Below are 18,822 nucleotides of genomic sequence, written 5' to 3' on the forward strand. Positions count from 1 at the left end.
GGGCAGTTCTGTATTAGCATAGGGTGGCTGGAACCCTTAATCAGGCCCTGCTATATACTGTAGGCCGCCCCTTTCTCCTATTTATAGCATTCTGTTTGTCATACTAACCATTTAGCTCAGTTGCAAATGCAGAACTGTTTCCATTAGGGAATTTTAGTAAACACAACTTCCTGGAACAAAATGCAGCTAAATACATTGTGCAGAGACAGTCACCATGGAACATTTCCTATCTCAGTGATGCATACACAGATCCTATATATATCGCTTTAACAGTTTGATGTTCATAACATTTTACTCTATTAGTCAGTGGCGTAACTACTGTGGGTGCAGGGATGTGGCTGCTACGGGGCCTGAGCTTTCTCCAAGGCCTGCCGCTTTCCATGCACCCAAGAGCGGCCATCAGGTAAGGGCATTCTCAGGTCAGCACATAGCACGCATTGAACCCACCTGGAAACTGATACTTTTGTTGTCAGGATCATCGGCGCACTGCGGCCACTGCAGAACAGGAAGATTTAGATGAAGATGTCCCTGGCACCCCTGGCATTACTGCTGCTAGTGGTCACACAGAACCTGGACTGACAAAAGCACTGAGATCAATAAAGGAATGGACAGAGTGGGCGTCCCATGGGTACGCGGGATGAAGACAGGGTGGGCGGCTGACATCATGTCTTTGTCCCGGCTGCTGCAAATATAAGTCAGTCTCAACTGTCTGGCAACCATTGAATGATTTCTACTGCTGCGGGCACATGCAAGGGGATGTGTCCGGGGGGGGGGGGGGAGCGGTATTCTGCAGGGCGGCGTCTGCAGGGCCATATGATGGGGATATAGACAGAGAGTGGTAGGAAGAGGATAGAGAGATGCTGGGTGGTAGAGGGGTCGAGTGAAAGACGCAGGGCGGTAGGGAGTGGATAGTGAGACACGCCAGACAACGGCAGAGGGGCCACAGACGCTGTGGTCGGCAGGAGGGGGCGGACACACAGTAAAAGCCACAGCAGAAAGATGGAATGGCTGGCAACTGTAATCGTAAGGGAAGTTAAAGAAATAACAATAATTCACTTAAAGTGCTCGCATACTATCAGGCAAAATGGCCTGGACGGATTCACCAGGCCCTAGGTAGCTGCCTTTGTTGACTAGCGGTAAATCCACCTGTGACTGGCACTATGTATTATAGTGCACCCATGGGAACAGTGGCTCCGGGTCCCGACACTTTGAAAAAACAAAAAAACAAAAGCAAAACTTCGGTTTTGCTGTGCCATCGAAGGAGGGAAACCATCTCCCCCATCCATGGCAAAAGTATTTGACATTGGTCATAAACCATTGATGATTTTGAAACATCGATGGTCTATGGCCATCCATACAATGTTCTTAGTATAGCAGTGGGTCTGCTGCACATGCACAGCAGTCATTCCCAGGGAGGGTCGCGTGGGAACCCTCTCTACCAGAGAGGAGTACGTGACATGTAGCCCATAGGCTACAACAGGTCAGATGGCGAGAAATATGAGTAAATCTCTGGAATGCTTTGCATTCAGGATATTGATAAATCTGGCAGCATCCCATGCCCTTTAGAAACCTATAGGGATGTGGCTACTGATGGGAATGGTGTCATATCTGCTGTGGTCCCTATTGCAAACATTCAGGGGATACTTAATATTTGTTGTTAACCCCTGAAAAGGAATGTTTTGGGAACATACAGATGTAGTGCCGCTCATTCAATCTCGGCACCTGCCATGTCCCTTTCACTGGTGAGCGCCGGCGATAGGGACTGGGACGCACGTGCGTCTCATGCGCACATGCATCCCAGTATCGCGGCGGCTGGGCAGCGTCTCCCTGCCCCTCTCCGCTTCGGGGAGACGCTGCCCAGTTCGGGGGAGGTCGGGGCTTTGAGGGGGACCGGCGGCGACGGCGGGGGAGGCCGAGGAGAGCAGCGGCAGGCTCCGTTGCCGAGGTGCGCGCGAGCTTCTCATGCCCCTAGCGGTAGCCGGCCGCCGGCGGGGCTGGCGATAAAATAACCAGCCCCTGGAAAGACGACCCCCGCTACATCTGTAGCAGCAAATATTTTTTTGGTACTTGTGTATTAGCCGGGCGCCCGGTACGTAGTTAGCATAGCAGCACTGTCAGAATCAGCGTAGTGTTCCAGCGGCCAGCCTAGTTAGCGTAGTCAGTCAGAGCCAGGGTAGTTATCGTAGTCAGTCAGAAGTAGCGTAGTGTTTCCGCAAGCGTCCCTGTCAGAATCAGCGTAGTGTTCCCGCGGCCGCCTAGGCAGCGTCTCTGTCCGAATCAGCATAGTGTTCCCGCTGTGATCTTTTCTCCTTCATTAATAATTAAAATCCAGTTAACAGTTAACACATGATGTCATTACTGTCTCAGATGTGTAATATGGCAGGCGTGAATGTGTTCCTGAAACACCCCCACTATCCACGCCCACCCCGAAGCGTGGTGAGCGCAGCAAGCCCTGTGAGGGGACGCGTTACGCGTCCTCCCGACCTGTTCATAAACCCACTATCCACGTCGACTTGATTGTAAAAAGTGTGGCGCTTCGGGCTGGCGTGGATAGTGGGGGTTTGAAAATACCTCCTTTATTGTCCATAGGACACACTTGCACCCGCATACCCCCTGTATGCATGAGGCGCACGTGCTAATAATTACTGAGAAGCACCTGCGTCTCAGACAGCCGGAGTGCCTCTCCGCCGGCGTCCGCCAGCGCAGGGGATGTGGCGGTTACTGGCACTGTGTGAGAGGTGCTCACTAGACTTGGCATGGACGCCGGGGACAGAGCCATGGGCGCCGGGGACAGAGCCGGGCTGCCGCGGAGTCACTGCGCTAGCTACGCTAGGCAGCCGTTGGACTACACTGACAGCATAGCTAGCTTATGCCTGCATACGTATGCTAATTGGGTGCCCGGCTAGTACACAAGTACCATATTTTTTTTTTTCAATAAACGGGCCACTGAGCGATATTGTTCACAATATGGTCTAGTGCTGGGGTAGCCAACCCTAGTCCTCGAGAGCTACATGTGTTGCAGGTCTCCTCACAGAATCACAAGTGAGCTAATTAGCTCCATCTGTGTATCTTTTAAAATGTGTCAGTGATTAATGAGTGCAGCTGTGCTGCAGCTAGGTTGTCTGGAAATTGTGAACTGTTGGTAGCTCTCGAGGGCTAGGGTTGGCTACCACTGGTCTAGTGTGTACTCTGAAAGGGAGGTCCTCGTTAACAACCGCCATTCAGGCCGTCACTCCTCCCCCTCCCCAAACCCCTGCCATTGCTCCCTTCCTGGCTGTGTAATGTGTAAGCATGGATCCCCGCCGCCACCAATATCAGCGTTGGCAGGTGCCTCGTTTAGTGTGTATGGGGCTTTAGTGTGCCTGTAGGGACAGCCATCGGCACATCTCCCATCGATGGTTACCATCAATGGCTATAAAACATTCTACCACCTACCATCGATGGTTCCTACTATAGCTTTGCTGCACAGCAATGGGACGGCCCGTCACGTCGCTGTGGCCGGCTCGCTCGGCCAGAATGTACGTGCATGAGCAGAAGAAACTTTAGCCATCCATCCAGTTTCTTTTGCGAATGCGCGCACCTCGCGGCGTGGCAGGCCGCACACAGTGCGCTCGCGCCCCCAACCTATACCATCATAAGCCATTCATCGATGGCATAAAACTATTCGACCCTCCACTATCGATGCGCAAAACATCGAGCACTAGGTCCCAACCATCGATGTTTTGGGGACATTGATAGTCGATGGTCATCCCTACTATAGTGTATAGTCCCATAATCACCTCAGAATAAGGACCATTGGAGGGACCCAGGTACACGAGAAACATCGCCCCACTGTAAAATGAGCTGCTTGATGCTTGTATATTTGTGAAGGACACGCAGGCACACTCCACTGCTGCAGGGCGGGGTGACAGCTGCTGTGGGGAGGAGGGAGGGATCTCTGTGGACGATCCATTTCCTGTCCCGGGTGGTGGTGGAAATGTGCTGAGAGAGAAGTACTGTAGCGGCGAGTGTGATATGTGGACAATGGGAAAAGAGGGCAGACAATGGAGAAGTGCTGCTCACCTGCTATTCTCTGGCTGATGATACATAGGAGACTGACAGCGGCTGATTGTCCCGAGGACTGGTCACTGTGTATGTAACATACTCTCTGGCATTACTACCTACTACAGCATGCACACCGCAACTGGAACATAATTTATACAAAAGTAAATGTATGTATGACTGAGTCCCGCCCTGTAGATTGCACAATGTACTGTATTTCTTGCTGATGTAGATGGATATCTCTTCTGCCTGGAGGTTGTGTGTTTCTGTAGTGTGTTTACATGGGTGTGTTTGTATGTGTGTGCGACAATTGTGTGTAAGCACTAAAAAAAGTTAGTATCAGACACTGGAGTAGACTAGTGTGCCATGTATGTTGAGCATACACTAGATTTACAGGATTCCGGAAATTTAGCAAGGAATGGAACCTGTCAGTAAATTTACTGACTACAGGTAAAAATACCACTTATTCACATACCACTGATACTGATATTTTTTTCATGACAATGTGTCAGTAAAACAAATGATACATTAGTTCTTAGTAATTGTACAGACATTTCCAGACAATCTTCCCAGCAAGTAGAGTAGAACCAGCCTCAGGTGTGGAGCATTACACAGAGGGGGGCTAGTGCTAGGTTTTTTTTATTTTTTTTATTTATTTTAGCCTTCTTGTGCTAGGTTTTTTTATTTTTTTGGACGGGAATCAAATAATGACTGAGAATCAGCTGTATGCTCCATGGTAGTCCTTTTTAAATCATGTACTTCCTTTTAACCGTGTTAGTGTATCAAATACATCTATTTATATATCTGGATTATATTTCCTCCCATGAGGCAGACCCATGGGGATCCTTGTTTCAAATCCTTGTTTCAAGAAAAAATCACAAGTATAATGTGAAGATGGTAAAAGCCAGAAACTATGTAAAGTGTATTAGAAAATCCTAGAAAATGCATTTCAATACACTTTACATGATTTCTGGCTTTTTCAATACAATTGATATGGTTTCTGGCATATTGAATGTATTTACTATGTTTCTGGCTTTTATCCACACTCTGTGGTTGTAGGTGCAGCTTTCTAACCAGCTACACCTACAACCTTTGGACCATGTACTTTTCTGTATAATTTCTGTGACCCAGTACATAACAAGCACCCAGATGGTTCTCTCAGATGAGATTTGGTGTGTTCATTGCATATATAAAAAATATCATTGAAACTGGAAGTAAGGAATTGTGGTAAATTTAATAAAAGTAATTATCATTTTAATTGTTACTGCTAAATTGTTAAGAGCTTCATGAAACCCAATGTAAATGATAGGTTTAATCATCTTTTGGATCCCAATCCAAATGTTAAAATCTACTTTTGTACACATTCTGCTGCTTTTCTACTGTTCTATTTTTTATCGTAAATGGCCTTTGCAAAACTCCATAGGGTTCAATGATTTCTTCTTAGAGATGATCGTTTAAGTGGCATTCAGAATGCTGAGGAACATGGGGGGACTGTCTGCCAGTAGGTACTGTGTAGTTTAAAAAAGGCTATGGATCATATTGTGGACCGTGTCTAGATCAACAGTCCGTAGGTTGACATCAAAAGGTCAACACGGAAAAGGTCAACTTTTTTTGTGTCACCTGAGCATTTGGCCCCCCAATTCAGCGTGTATTCAATGCTTTCTGCGAGCTGTGACAGCGAGCAGTGCTGCCTGCTCGCTGTCACAGCTCGTAGGGTCAGTATTCAACTGACCCCCCCACTCACACACCATTTTCCCCTCGCTCGGTTTTTGTAGCAATGGAGAAACAGCGTATGTGGCCGCTAAAACAGTGAGGCTCGCGGCTAAATGCAGCAGGCTCCCTGCATAAGGGAGCCTTGCTATTTGGGGGAGTTTTCACCACATTCTGACAGCGAGGGTTCCCCCGGAACATAGAATAGGGTGAGTGGCCAGCGTGGGGGTTAAACAGCGAGGATCACTTGTTTTCGGTGATCCCTGCTGTTTAACCCCCTCAACGGCCGCACTGAATTCCGCCCTCAGTGTGCAAATGTACCAGCACATGGTTCGCTTTGTTTGCTATTCTTACTATTCCCAATTGTAGTCCCTGTGTATGGTAAAGTATTAACACGTAAAATATTTTGCATGTTGACCATTGTTAAAGGTGTTCCCCCATCCTGAACCTTCTGTGATGGGATTCTAACAACTGCCTGTCCTTAGTCTCCGGGAATTGATCATAAACCTGTGTTCTTTTACTGCTAGCAGGAGAATAATCAAATCGACACACACTCTGGAGTGTCAAAACGATGTTCTGAGTTTTTAATAGCCTAAAGCTCACATATATTCATTTTCTTATCTATTACATAATGGGTTTCACACATATAATTGCATTCCATAAATATACACAAATCACAACTAATTGACACACCCTAGCTTGTTCACATTACTACTGAAATCTGGTTCCCCCACATCTCCTGGGCGTACAGCCAGAAACACAGATAAACGTTGTGCCAATTATAAAGGATTTACGAGTAACTTTCAAGGTAACATTCTTTTAGACCAAACTAAACTAGAAATAGTAGAAAACACAATACATTACATCATGATGCATACAAAATGGCGTATATGAAGCTACACAGAATAACCAGAATCTGCCTCTCTCAAATGAGAAACACAATACATTACATATATGATCCATACAAAATGGCGTATATGAAGCTACATAGAATAACCAGAATCTGCCTCTATCAGTCCCTTCTATTGATTCTATTTAGGGACAATATACGTTATTTGCCCTGAGCCTCTCTGCCAATCAGACCAGGCGATGCCCTGATTAAGTACGTTCTATTCCCATGGGCCCACCCTGAGCATATGGAAAGCAACATGCTGTCCCGCACAGACAGAGAGTTCAGGTCGCTGTCACATGGATCACTAAACAGGTTCTTGTTCTCTTTCTAGGTAGATTGCTTTCACAGCTTTATCCATGGCTTCAGCATCATCATACTGACAACGGATCAAACGAATGTTGTGATGATCATTGTTTTTGTCAGCTTTCTTTTTCTGTGCTCTCTTATTGTGGTTTTTAATTTTCTTGGCAGTACATGCAAAACAATACAAACAAAGCTTGATTAATACATAGAAAAGCAGAATTACGCATATAATTTTTGCTAACCATGAAAGTATTCCCATAAACCATCCTCCTATACCCTTATACCAATTGGATGGGTTTAGCCAACTGAACCAACTATCCTCAGCGAATAACCAATTACCCTTGTGCTGTTCTGCAAATTCCTCTTTAAGAGTTTTGACAATATCTATATACTGTTCAATGGTTTCCTCTATGGAGTCAGAGATTGAGGTAATTACAGCTAGCTTCTACCACTATCAGGCACAAACCCCCCTCCTTGGCGGTAAGGTAGTCTAGTACCATACGGTGAGCCCTAACTTCTTGTTTAACCATTTTTATGTCCTCCAGTACTAGGTCAAAAGTATCATCATATATCCTGGTTATATTATCCAGTAATTTGGCTAGGTCACTAACTTGTCTGTCATTGAAAGTGGTCCCTGCGGTCCCTATAGTAAATACGTTTCCTATAGTTACCCCTACCATTGTACCCAAACCAGTATTAAACAGGGAGTGGTAAGATTTATGATGACTGTCTTTCCCTGAATTCTCTCTTATTTAATCTGTTCGGGAACTTTGCTTCCATGGCGTCTTTTACCCCTAGTTTTTCTGGGATTACTCTGGCTATGGTACGCTAACACAGTTGAGATACATATTACCTTCCACCAGGGCAGATGGTCTGGCCTGAGGTGCGTTATCATTTTGACAACTTAACTTTGCGTGGGTAAATGATCTGGTTCGTGTTCAACTGTGGGAGGAGTGTATCCACGTCTCTTTTCCAAACACTTTCACTGAGGTTGGGGTCGTCAGCAACACTTGGAACGGACCATCATATCTTGGTTCCAGTGAAGATCTCACGTGTCTCCTAACATAGACCCAATCTCCAATCTTTAGTGCATGGGGTTCTGGTTCTGGGCTTTGGTTACTTAAAAAAAACAAAACTTAAAAATGCAAATCAGTTAAATATTCATTTAAAAACTTCACATATGCTGTCATGTTCCCATGCTTAAACTGTAATTCTTGGGAAAAATAACATCCTATCTTTGGTTTAACTCTAAATAGGATCTCATATCCTGGAGTTGTTCTTATTGCAAATAAGGCCATGGGTAAGCATTCTACCCATATTTTGGCAGTCTCTTGTATGGCTTTTTGGACTTTTAGTTTCAGAGTGCCATTAAAGTCTCTTGATTTGGGCACTGACCTGTGGGCCTGTATAATATTCTGCATTATTTCTCCTGTGTAATGACTACCTCTGTCTGATTCTATTACTTCTGGTACCCCATATCTGCAACTACTTCAGCTATTATCTTTTTGGCTGTGGTCAGGGCATTTGCTTTAGATACTGGCCAAGCCTCAGGCCATCTGCTGAAGATATCTGTGCAAGTTAGGGCGTACTCATACGTGCCACATTTAGGCGTGTGAATGTAGTCTATTTGGAGTCTTTGGAAAGGGAAAATATGCTTTTGGCATGTGTCCCATGCTTGTCCTGGTTCGTCTTCCTGGGTTGTTTTCTGCTCATATCCAGCATTGGTCGGTGTAGTTCTTAGTTGCCACAAAGAAGCCTGGAGCCAGCCAATATTCTTAGACTGTCTTAGTCATCTGTTCTTTGCCTTTATGGTCTGGTCCATGGGCTACTTGAGTCATAGGTGCATATAGTGTTCTTGGCAGGCACCATTTTCCTTCCTTTTTCCAAAGACCCACACAGGATTGCTGGGCTCCCATCTTCTCCCATACTTTGTGTTCTGTCTTTGCTTGTTCTTGTAGTCTGATGAGTATCTTCATATTAATTTCTGCCTTTGTCTCTTGGACATATATTCCAGCTGTTTTCTTCTCCTTTACAGCTGCTTTCTTTGCTTGTTCATCTGCAAAAGCATTCCCTTTTACTTCTTCTGTGTCTTCCTTGGTGTGTGCCTTTGTCTTTATGACTGCCATTTGCTTTGGTAATCGTAAGGCTCTGGTCAATCTCTGGATCAGTTCTCCATTCTTGATGGGTTTTCCTGTTGTAGTAAGGAAATTTCTTCTTTTCCATATAGATGCATAGTCGTGTGCCACACCCCAGGCATAACGTGAGTCCGTGTAGATATTCACTGACTGTCCTTCAGCCATCTCCAAGGCTCTTGTCAGAGCTGTTAGTTCTGCTGCTTGGGCTGAGGTACCGGCTGGGAGTGGTTCTGCTTCCATGACATCATTTGTGGATACCACTGCATATCCTTCATATCGGTGTTCATCCACATAATAACTGGATCCATCGGTGTCAAATAAAAAAATTTTTTAATTGGTTTTTCTTCAATTTTCCAATCAGGTTGCACTTCTTGTTTCATCATGATACACAGTCATGTATTATAGGTCTCGAGGTATCTTCCTCCTCTTCCACTTTTGAGGTATGTGTATCTTCTTCTACTCTCCCTTCTATTGGACCGTCAGGTCCATAATCAATAGGTAGTAGAGTGGCAATACTGTGCATCGCTTGATAGTCACATTGCTTGCAGATAGCAAGGCTACTTCATACTTGGTGAGTCTGGCAGAACTCAAATGCCGTGTAGAAGCTTGTTGCAGTATTTCTGTCACTGCATGTAGAACTTGAATGATGAGGGTGTGATCTAGAACGACATCAGCACATTTTTCCTTTAGTATTGCAGCTGGCTTGTTTGATCTGTTCAACTGCTTCCACTTGGGCTTGTCTTTCCTCATCAGATTGGGTTGCTGTTTTCTTGGTTGCATCATAGAGGGGTTGCATGAGGGCTGAAGATCCCAGTATCCAGTCTCTTACATACGAGGTTAAACCTAGAAATGCCCTTTTCTTTCTTAAGGTGTCTGGGAATGGGGCGTCTAGGATTGCTTTCACTCGCTCTGTGGTGAGATGCCTGGTAATCTGTGAGATGCAGTGTCCAAGGAATATGACTTTTTCTTGTGCATATTGTAACTTGTGCTGAGTTACCCTGCAGTCTTCTTCCGATAGGAATATGAGTAGTGCTACTGTTTCTTCCTCGCACTTCTCCTTGGTGGTTGTGGCTATGAGTAGATCATCCACATACTGTAACAATTGGTTTCATGGGGGTATAGAGGTCCCCCTTTCTTCAGTATCGTAGACGGCCTCTGTAAATTCTTCCATCTTCTTCACTTGCGTACCCAGAGCTTGATTTTGTGCCTTGCTTAGAGGATACTGACATATTGCTACTGGTACGGTATTCAGCTTGATGATCAGCTGTACATTCATCTTTGCTACATCGTTCTTCCCTTTTGCCCATACCTTGTCTGGAACTCCTAGATGTGACAGATTCAAATGCTGTCTTCTCTGCTGGTTCTTGCAAGAGGAATATCTGGACAGCTGCTTGTATCTGCTTGTATTCTTGGGGTTTCAATGCAGTTTGAAATACAATCTTGTCCCCGCGATACAGTATGCTTGCTTGTAGTTTTTGCATTAGATCTGCTTCCAACAGGTTCACTGGGCATATAGGTGAGACTAGGAATTCTGCTGGTACTTCTTATGGGTGACCTTGCACCTGAATATGCATCTTCTTTATCTTGTTCAGGTAAACTTCTTCTTGAGCTGTTACTGGTCTGTTTGTAATGAGGGAAGGTGGAATATCCTCTTTTCTGATCACTGTTTTGCTCGCCCCAGTATCGAGTAAACAAAAGATCTCTTCTCCCCCTGGTAGAGTGTTGTTCACAAAACCTTCCATTGCTTTGCTTTTGTGAGGGGAGTGCATAAATGTTCTTGACTGGGGCGCCCAAACTTCAGTCTGAGCTTGTTGGTCTTGTATTTTTGGGGCCATTTCTTCTCTTCTCCATGTAGGACTTGTATTGCTTACAGTGACGTTTCATGTGAACGGATTTCTGTTACCAGAAGCACTTTCCAGAGGATGAACTCACAATATTTCTTCTTTCCCTCTGTGCTACATACTTTTGGTACTTCGGTCACAATGACTACTTGTTTTGGACTTGCTCCTTTCCTCTCCTTTTCCTTTTTCTTGGGCTTCCAGAGCTTCCATTGTGTCCATTAGTTGGTCTGTAGGCTGGTGTGCTGGCGATGCATCTTTGGTTACGATTGTAACACCATCTCTTGAGTCTTTGGATGAACTGGGTCCCACTGTCTTCAGTTTCTCTAACTTCTGCTGCTACTTCCACAATTTGACCATGGTAATCTGTTGCTGCAGCTGCTTCTGTATTTTCTATGTCCCGTAGATCTGACATTAAGAGCTTACTTTTACATATTTGGGCCACATCCACCCAGGCTGCTGTGTGTAGGTCAGACATTGTTTCCATATACACACTAAATTGAAAAGGGCTTTTGTATGGGTCAGGACAATCTTTTATGATTGCTGTGGCTTCCATGACAGAAAAGGGTATGTACTGTTCTCTTCTTAGAAAGGGTGGTTGATTATCTTGTCTTGCTCTTGGGTTTACATAAGCATACGTGCAAACTGGGTATAATTGCAAAGTTCCTTCTTTGGTTTCAGTAAAAAAACCTTCCTTGCCCCTGGGGTATTATGTGGCTGCAATCTGGTCAACATGCGAGGGACAGGATAACCACATGATGGGCAAATATTTTCTTCACTGTCCATTATGCTTGTGCGGTCGGGGCTAGTCATAATAACTGGGTATATTAGTGGGGGTCCTTCTGCCACTAAAATCTCTGGGTGTCCAATCTCTTCAATTTCTGGTTCATATGGAGGTGGATTTCTGTGGTTCTGTGATGGGGCAGGATTATTCTGTATATGGGGGGGTTGTGGTCGCTAGACACACTGTCTTTATTCTGCTTTTTCTTATTTTCTTCTTCTTATTTCTCACTGGCCAATACCCATGTGTGCCATGTCTGTTTTTCCTTTCTGTCTTATTACAATATTACATTGCCGGAAGTTTTTCCATTTCTTTGAATCAAATTGTCCTTCAGGAGGAAATTTTCCATTTTTGAAAATCTTCCTTATATCCTTCACTGCATGTGGACCTACCTCTTCTCTCATTATTTCTACAAGGGTGCGTCCACCCTTGGTATTAGAAGTTCCCATTTTGCCTTCTCAACTTATTAATACTATTTTATTTGAATTTAATTTTAAAAAATTTATTTAAAATAAACAAATAATAATAATCCAAGTACCACTTTTCAGTACTGTATTAATTATTGAAAAATGGGTTGCTGTCACTACAGTTTACTTCTTTCCTGCTGATTATATGACACCTATAATCATTTTATGCCTTCCGCTTCACAGTCTTCCTACTAACTGATCAGCTATACATAATGAGTAGAGTATGGACAAAAGATTCTGCCTGGTTCGTCTCTTTTTATTATACCTTCCTTCTCTTAATGACACATGCTCTTATGCCGTATATGGGGTATTGGTGACCATTTACTTTCTTAAAACCAGTTACATCTTTTTCTGTTCTGGTTATAAATATACAATTTTCTTCTCCCCTGCCTGTCACAAACCACTTCAAACTACCATCACATCAATTACAACTATCTGAACTTTGTGATCTCAAAAAAAAACTATCAAGATCTATTACATCACACATTTATCATTTTGAATTTGCCTCTATCTTTGTAAACATAAAACACAAATACAATCTACTGTATGGCAACAATTATCACTATAACAAACGTTACAATCAGACAATATTCAACATTTTCCCTTATAACATTTTCCCTGAGACAAGGAGGCAGGACAATATGAGAAGCGCTTGAATCAGAGAGAGAAATAAGTATTCTGGCAGAGATATCAAGACACGTCAAGTAACAATTGGCGAAAATCGCTTATCAATTTGTTACTTACCGCGGTTTGACGTTTGTTGGGATCTCTGGTCAGATACTGGTCATTCCTCCGTCCAATTGCTTGGCTTTCCCGGGTTTCGGCACCATGTAATGTTAGAGGTGTTCCCCCATCCTGAACCTTCTGTGATGGGATTCTAACAACTGCCTGTCCTTAGTCTCCGGGAATTGATCATAAACCTGTGTTCTTTTACTGCTAGCAGGAGAATAATCAAATCGACACACACTCTGGAGTGTCAAAACGATGTTCTGAGTTTTTAATAGCCTAAAGCTCACATATATTCATTTTCTTATCTATTACATAATGGGTTTCACACATATAATTGCATTCCATAAATATACACAAATCACAACTAATTGACACACCCTAGCTTGTTCACATCACTACTGAAATCTGGTTCCCCCACATCTCCTGGGCGTACAGCCAGAAACACAGATAAACGTTGTGCCAATTATAAAGGATTTACGAGTAACTTTCAAGGTAACATTCTTTTAGACCAAACTAAACTAGAAATAGTAGAAAACACAATACATTACATCATGATGCATACAAAATGGCGTATATGAAGCTACACAGAATAACCAGAATCTGCCTCTCTCAAATGAGAAACACAATACATTACATATATGATCCATACAAAATGGCGTATATGAAGCTACATAGAATAACCAGAATCTGCCTCTATCACCATATGGTGTCGACAGAACATCCAAATCCCGTTAAATTGATGTGATTGTATTAATGAGCTCAGATGGCAGTTTCTGTAACAATTTCCATGTGCACGTAATGCACATATTTGTACAAACTATGGGGTCGGATTTAAATGTTTTATTGTGCCCGATCTCCCGTTTAAAATGACGGGAGATCGCGGAGCGATATTCAAATCCTGCTATTATCGCACCATTTCCACCCATTAAAGTCTGATTTAGGTGCACATAGCGGGAAAACCCGACCAATCTAATGGGCATGATGCAAAAAGTCCTGTTTGGGTGCCAAATGGGTGACTTTTCGCACATTTCAGCTTGCCACCCTCTAGGGCAGGCATTCCCAACCACGGTCCTCAAGGCACACCAACAGTGCAGGTTTTAGTGATATCCAGGCTTGAGCACAGGTCACTTAATTAGTATCTGAGTGATTCCGATTAAACCATCTGTGCTGAAGCCTGGATATCACTAAAACCTGCACTGTTGGTGTGCCTTGAGGACCTCGGTTGGGAATGCCTGCTCTAGGGGTACAAGCTAAAATGAAGTAATCTGCAGTCATATGTGCCCAAATGGAGATACAATTAAACAGTGGCTGCCAGCGCGACAAAACATTTACATCTGGCTTACTATGTGAAGCGAATGATCATAATTATAGTTTATATTTATATTATAGTTTATATTCTGGCTCAAACAACTAAACTTATATAAGATAGGCCGCAAAACCCAATACTCCACACTGCAAAATAAATGGAATTAAACAATTAATATGTAATTTAAACAAGATGGATATATGAGCATTGTTTTATATCTAGGAAGGTTTAACATCAGAATCTTCCTACATGAACCTTACATCACTATTGTTTGCTGGTTTGATCCCTCCTCCTTACACTAGTTAACCCATCCATTCCTCCTCACACCAAGACCCTGCCCGTTTCAATTTATATCGGCGTCACATGAGGTCATGACAAATCATCAAAGCCTGATTATGTAATTTAAGGACAAATGCAGACGATGGTTGTCCTGATTTCCCTTGAACTCTTAGACAAACGATAAGAGTGCGTACACACTGTGCAATCTGCAATCTTATAAATAATTGCTCTATATTGTGGTAGTCTTGTCCTTAATTATATATGTAGGTAGTGCGTGCAATTTTTTGCTGAAATATGCTGAAATTGTTGCCGATATCAGATTGACCTGCATGCACGACCATCTGAAAATGCAATGCGATAGTGCGCACACATTGGACAATGTGAACAATTTCACTTTCCAGTTGTTCAGACAATGATCTAGTGTGTACCCAGCTTAAGTAGTAAATATATAATGTATTGTTAGAGTAGAGGCACCTGTGGACCAGCAAATTACAGGTATGCGTTTATATAATAGTCTACGATAATCTGTATGAATATGTTGTAATATAAACACTGATGAAGAATACTATGTATATTAGCCATTGTAAGTCTTTGCACTGCTTGGAGCATTTACAGTAGTTCAGAGGTCACGGTCTATTTTATTGTTATTGTATCCAATCAGGTTACATTATAGTCATTTCCGGCACTTGTGCAGTGTTACATTTTGCAACATGTAATAACAAAATAAACTGTACAGAGTCATCTGCACACGCAGCATATTCTGATATCTAATGGATTGTTTTGCTGTGTCAGAGTTAGGAAGAGCCTATGTAAGCACTGGAGATGAGCGATGGATAGCTGAGCAGGCCGCTGGTGTAGGAATCCATTCATCTTCCCCAGAGCTTGCTGGTGAGTACTGTATGTTTGGTGAAAATGAAACTAAATAAGTATTTTTATAGATCAGCACAGGAAGTATTAACAGATGGGATGCCAACTCACTGTCTTATATTACCATGTATATTAGCTTGGGCTCTGTCCTTTTAATACTTTCATTTTATAATTAGTAGTTACTGACTGAACAAAAAGAAAGGATCACTCCCTTTACCTCAGTAGCCAGGGCTATTTTCACGTTTGGGCTGCGGTTGATACGCTGCTGTATTCAATCAAATCTCATTAATATATGTCTACCTACTGGAATCTGATATTTATTTTACTGATTATCAACAACAGCCAGAACAAAACATGTTACCAGAGAGAACTTTCAGCAGTCAGAAGATTCTGTAGTTGTTTCCTTTATTGCCAATACTTCGATACATTGGGGCAGATGTATTAAGCCTTAACAAGAGATAAATGCAAGGGTGATAGAGAGAGATAAATGTCCAGCCAATCAGCTCCTTACTGACTTTTTTTTCAAACACAAGTGCAGATGTGTGACGGTTCGTTATGGGGAGAAGGGGTATCAGCGCACGTTATGTGCACTGATACCGCTTCTCCCCCTGTATGAAGGAGCCTGGGTGCGGTAAATGACAGGCCCCTGTCTATATCGGCACTGCTATCTAAATGATAGGAGGCCGATTGTATGAACAGTCACCATCGCTGACTGTTCTGCCCCCTGCTGCTATTGGCTTCACCAGCAGCAGGCTGGTGAAGCCCTGTCTCCACATCAGGGACAGTGCTGGCACAGCTGTTGGCTCTGGGCTGTGCTGGAGATCTCACGTGAGTAGCGAGATCCCGAACATGCCTAATCCAGCCAGCTGGGTGGTAGGAGATAGCGCATCAGTGTAAACTGATGCGCTGTCTCCAGGAGACGGGGGTAGTTTGCGCTCCCCCGCTTCGGCAGACAAGATGTTAATACATCTTGTCGATGTCCCTTCCTGCTTCGCCTCATTAATAAGGTGAAGCAGAAAGTGCGCTATGCGCCGCTATAATACATCTGCCCACAGCCTGTAACATGGCCGTTAGCAGGTGATTGGCTGGGCATTTATCTCTCTTTATCACCCTTGCATTTATCTCTTGCTAAAGCTTAATACATCTGCCCCAATGTATGCTATTTCCAGTGGTAACTGTCTGGCCAGCAACTATTTAATCAATTTTGGTTGGATCTATTATACCCCTTTTACACCTAAAAGTTGGGTCGCACCCGGGTTTTTGGACACGGCCCCAACCTGGGGGCGACCAGGCTTTTGATCTCCTTTACACTATCCGGCATGATGCCGGGCGGGTGACGTCACCAGAGGCGTGGCCTAAGCAAGCGCTGGGAGGTGACAGGATCTCCCAGGGCCAGCTTTTCCATTGCAGTGATCCTGGTTGAACCAGTGTTCAAACCCGAAACCTTTGGCAGGTTTAAATCCCGGTCTCACAGCCCAGTTTAGAGCATTTACATCGCCTGTAAACCTAGATTTTTGTGTGCTCCTGTGCGGGTTTTTATAAATAAATAAAATTAAGATAAACCCAAATTAGGATACATTATTTTAATTTCAAAGCTACCAAGTCTCCAAACCCTTCACCACCATGGTAGACCATGTCTAGGTCGAGACCTTGGAATGGTCAACCTAAATAAGGTCCACATTTTTTGGTGTCTGCTGACATGCCATGCTTCGGGCATAGTGCCCCCATGTGCTTGGCACACAATTATATTCCCACTTTTTGCCCACTTGGCTGGAAAAAAACCCATGTTGACCAAAAGCTTGTGTCAACCTTGGGTATGTTGACCATTTCAAGGTGTCAACATTTGTCGTCGACTTAGTCACTGTCGCACTAGAAATTGTCTACCCAGTCACTGCACATGCCTAGGGGAAGCTCTCTGACATTGAGGACATAATAATTAGTTTACTTGCTTTTGCATTTTGTATCCAGGAAGTTTTGTGTTGTTTGCAATAACATTTGATCTTATTTTGTGTATTTAAGTGCCAGAGACCAGAAAAGGCATGAAGCTAAATGAGAGGAACTTGGTGTATTATGCCTCCTGCAAGTCACCGGTGGACAAAAGCGGCTACTTGTATAAAAAGGGTGAACGGAATGCTTCATATCACAAGCGCTGGTTTGTGTTGAAGGGTAACATGCTCTTTTATTATGACAACGAGGACAGTAAAGAGCCAGTAGGAGTGATTATACTGGAAGGGTGCAGAGTGGAGCTGTGCGAGTCTACTGAGGAGTTTGCTTTTGCAATTCGGTTTGGTTATACCAAATCCCGTGCCTATATTCTGGCTGCTGATAGCCATATTACTATGGAATCCTGGGTAAAAGCTCTTTCCAGAGCAAACTTTGAATACATTAGACTTGTGGTAAAGGATTTGCAGGAACAGCTTACTGAACTACAGAAATGCCAAACCTCATCTAGCTGCACTCGGGGTTCTGTAGATCCAAATCCCAATTTTCGGAGTGTGATCCAGGCTGTGCCCAGTGTGACGGATCAGTCCCTTACTAAGGACAATGGCTGCGCTTTATGGAACAGCACTTCTAATGACTTGCCCAATGGCTGCACCATTACAAATGGACCAAAATGTAAAGACACAACGGAAAACTTAGTTGCTCCCCCAAGACGACATGCCAAGAGCAGCTCCTTGGAGCCAGATAAAACGGTACAGGCTGGCTTCGGCGGGGGTGAAGAATGCACCTCTGATGAGCCAGATAAAGTCTTCTCCGACTTCTCAAAGCTGCACGATTTCTATGGGGTAGAAATGAGGGAACTCCAGACCCAGTGGGCTGAACATTTCCATAAACAGTCATAAACTAGGAGTGGGAAAACTGAGTAGTGGCTGGCTGGGTCAGTCGCATGACGAATCCCTACAGTTCCTCAATGAGGACCCAGAATCCTAAATCCCATTGTGATTTTTCTTATATATATATCAGGGTGATCCGGTAAACGGAGGGGGTGGAGCGGCACTCAGATGGACTTAAATCTCACAGAATACAGCAATGGTTGCTGTATTCTGTGAGATTTAAGTCCATCTGAGTGCCGCTCCACCCCCTCCGTTTACCGGATCACCCTGCTATTGAGTAGCCGTCCAGGCTACAGAGAAGGCACCAGGGCCACTACCGTTTCATTGTTGGAGTGCCGGGTCATCGATATATATATATATATATATATATATATATATATATATATATATATATATATATATATATATATATATATATATATATATATATATATATATATATATATATATATATATATATATATATATATATATATATATATATATATATATATATATATATATATCTTTTTTTTTCTAGGTACAGCTGCCACACACTTGAAAGTAAAATTCAATATTTTTAATATGAAATGGAACTCCAGAATAGCTGAAAGCAATTGCACCATTATATAAGGCCTGTCCATTTTTCTATTTTTACAAT

At 43.4% G+C, this 18,822-nt stretch overlaps 1 protein-coding gene across 2 annotated transcripts; it reads left to right on the top strand.

The window, feature by feature from the left end:
* The first annotated feature begins 3,924 nt into the window (after nucleotides 1-3,924).
* Nucleotides 3,925-18,342, top strand: PHETA1 (PH domain containing endocytic trafficking adaptor 1). Of its 2 annotated transcripts, none has more exons than XM_083158418.1 (3): nucleotides 3,925-4,211; nucleotides 15,274-15,369; nucleotides 17,368-18,342. In XM_083158418.1, the coding sequence occupies exon 3, from the start codon at nucleotides 17,388-17,390 to the stop codon at nucleotides 18,189-18,191; it is 804 nt and encodes a 267-aa protein (XP_083014544.1). In that variant the 5' UTR covers nucleotides 3,925-4,211; nucleotides 15,274-15,369; nucleotides 17,368-17,387; the 3' UTR covers nucleotides 18,192-18,342. The 2 variants fall into 2 exon arrangements, with proteins under 2 accessions (XP_083014544.1, XP_083014545.1); XM_083158419.1 differs by having other exon boundaries at nucleotides 3,925-4,131.
* Nucleotides 18,343-18,822: the final 480 nt, after the last annotated feature.

The sequence above is a fragment of the Crinia signifera genome, chromosome 1 (assembly GCF_055691185.1).
Source record: "Crinia signifera chromosome 1, ASM5569118v1, whole genome shotgun sequence".
Taxonomy (NCBI): Eukaryota; Metazoa; Chordata; class Amphibia; order Anura; family Myobatrachidae; genus Crinia; species Crinia signifera.

Coding starts and splice junctions, on each gene's coding strand:
- PHETA1 (XM_083158418.1), top strand. CDS start 17,388: ATGAAGCTAAATGAGAGGAACTTGGTGTATTATGCCTCCTGCAAGTCA.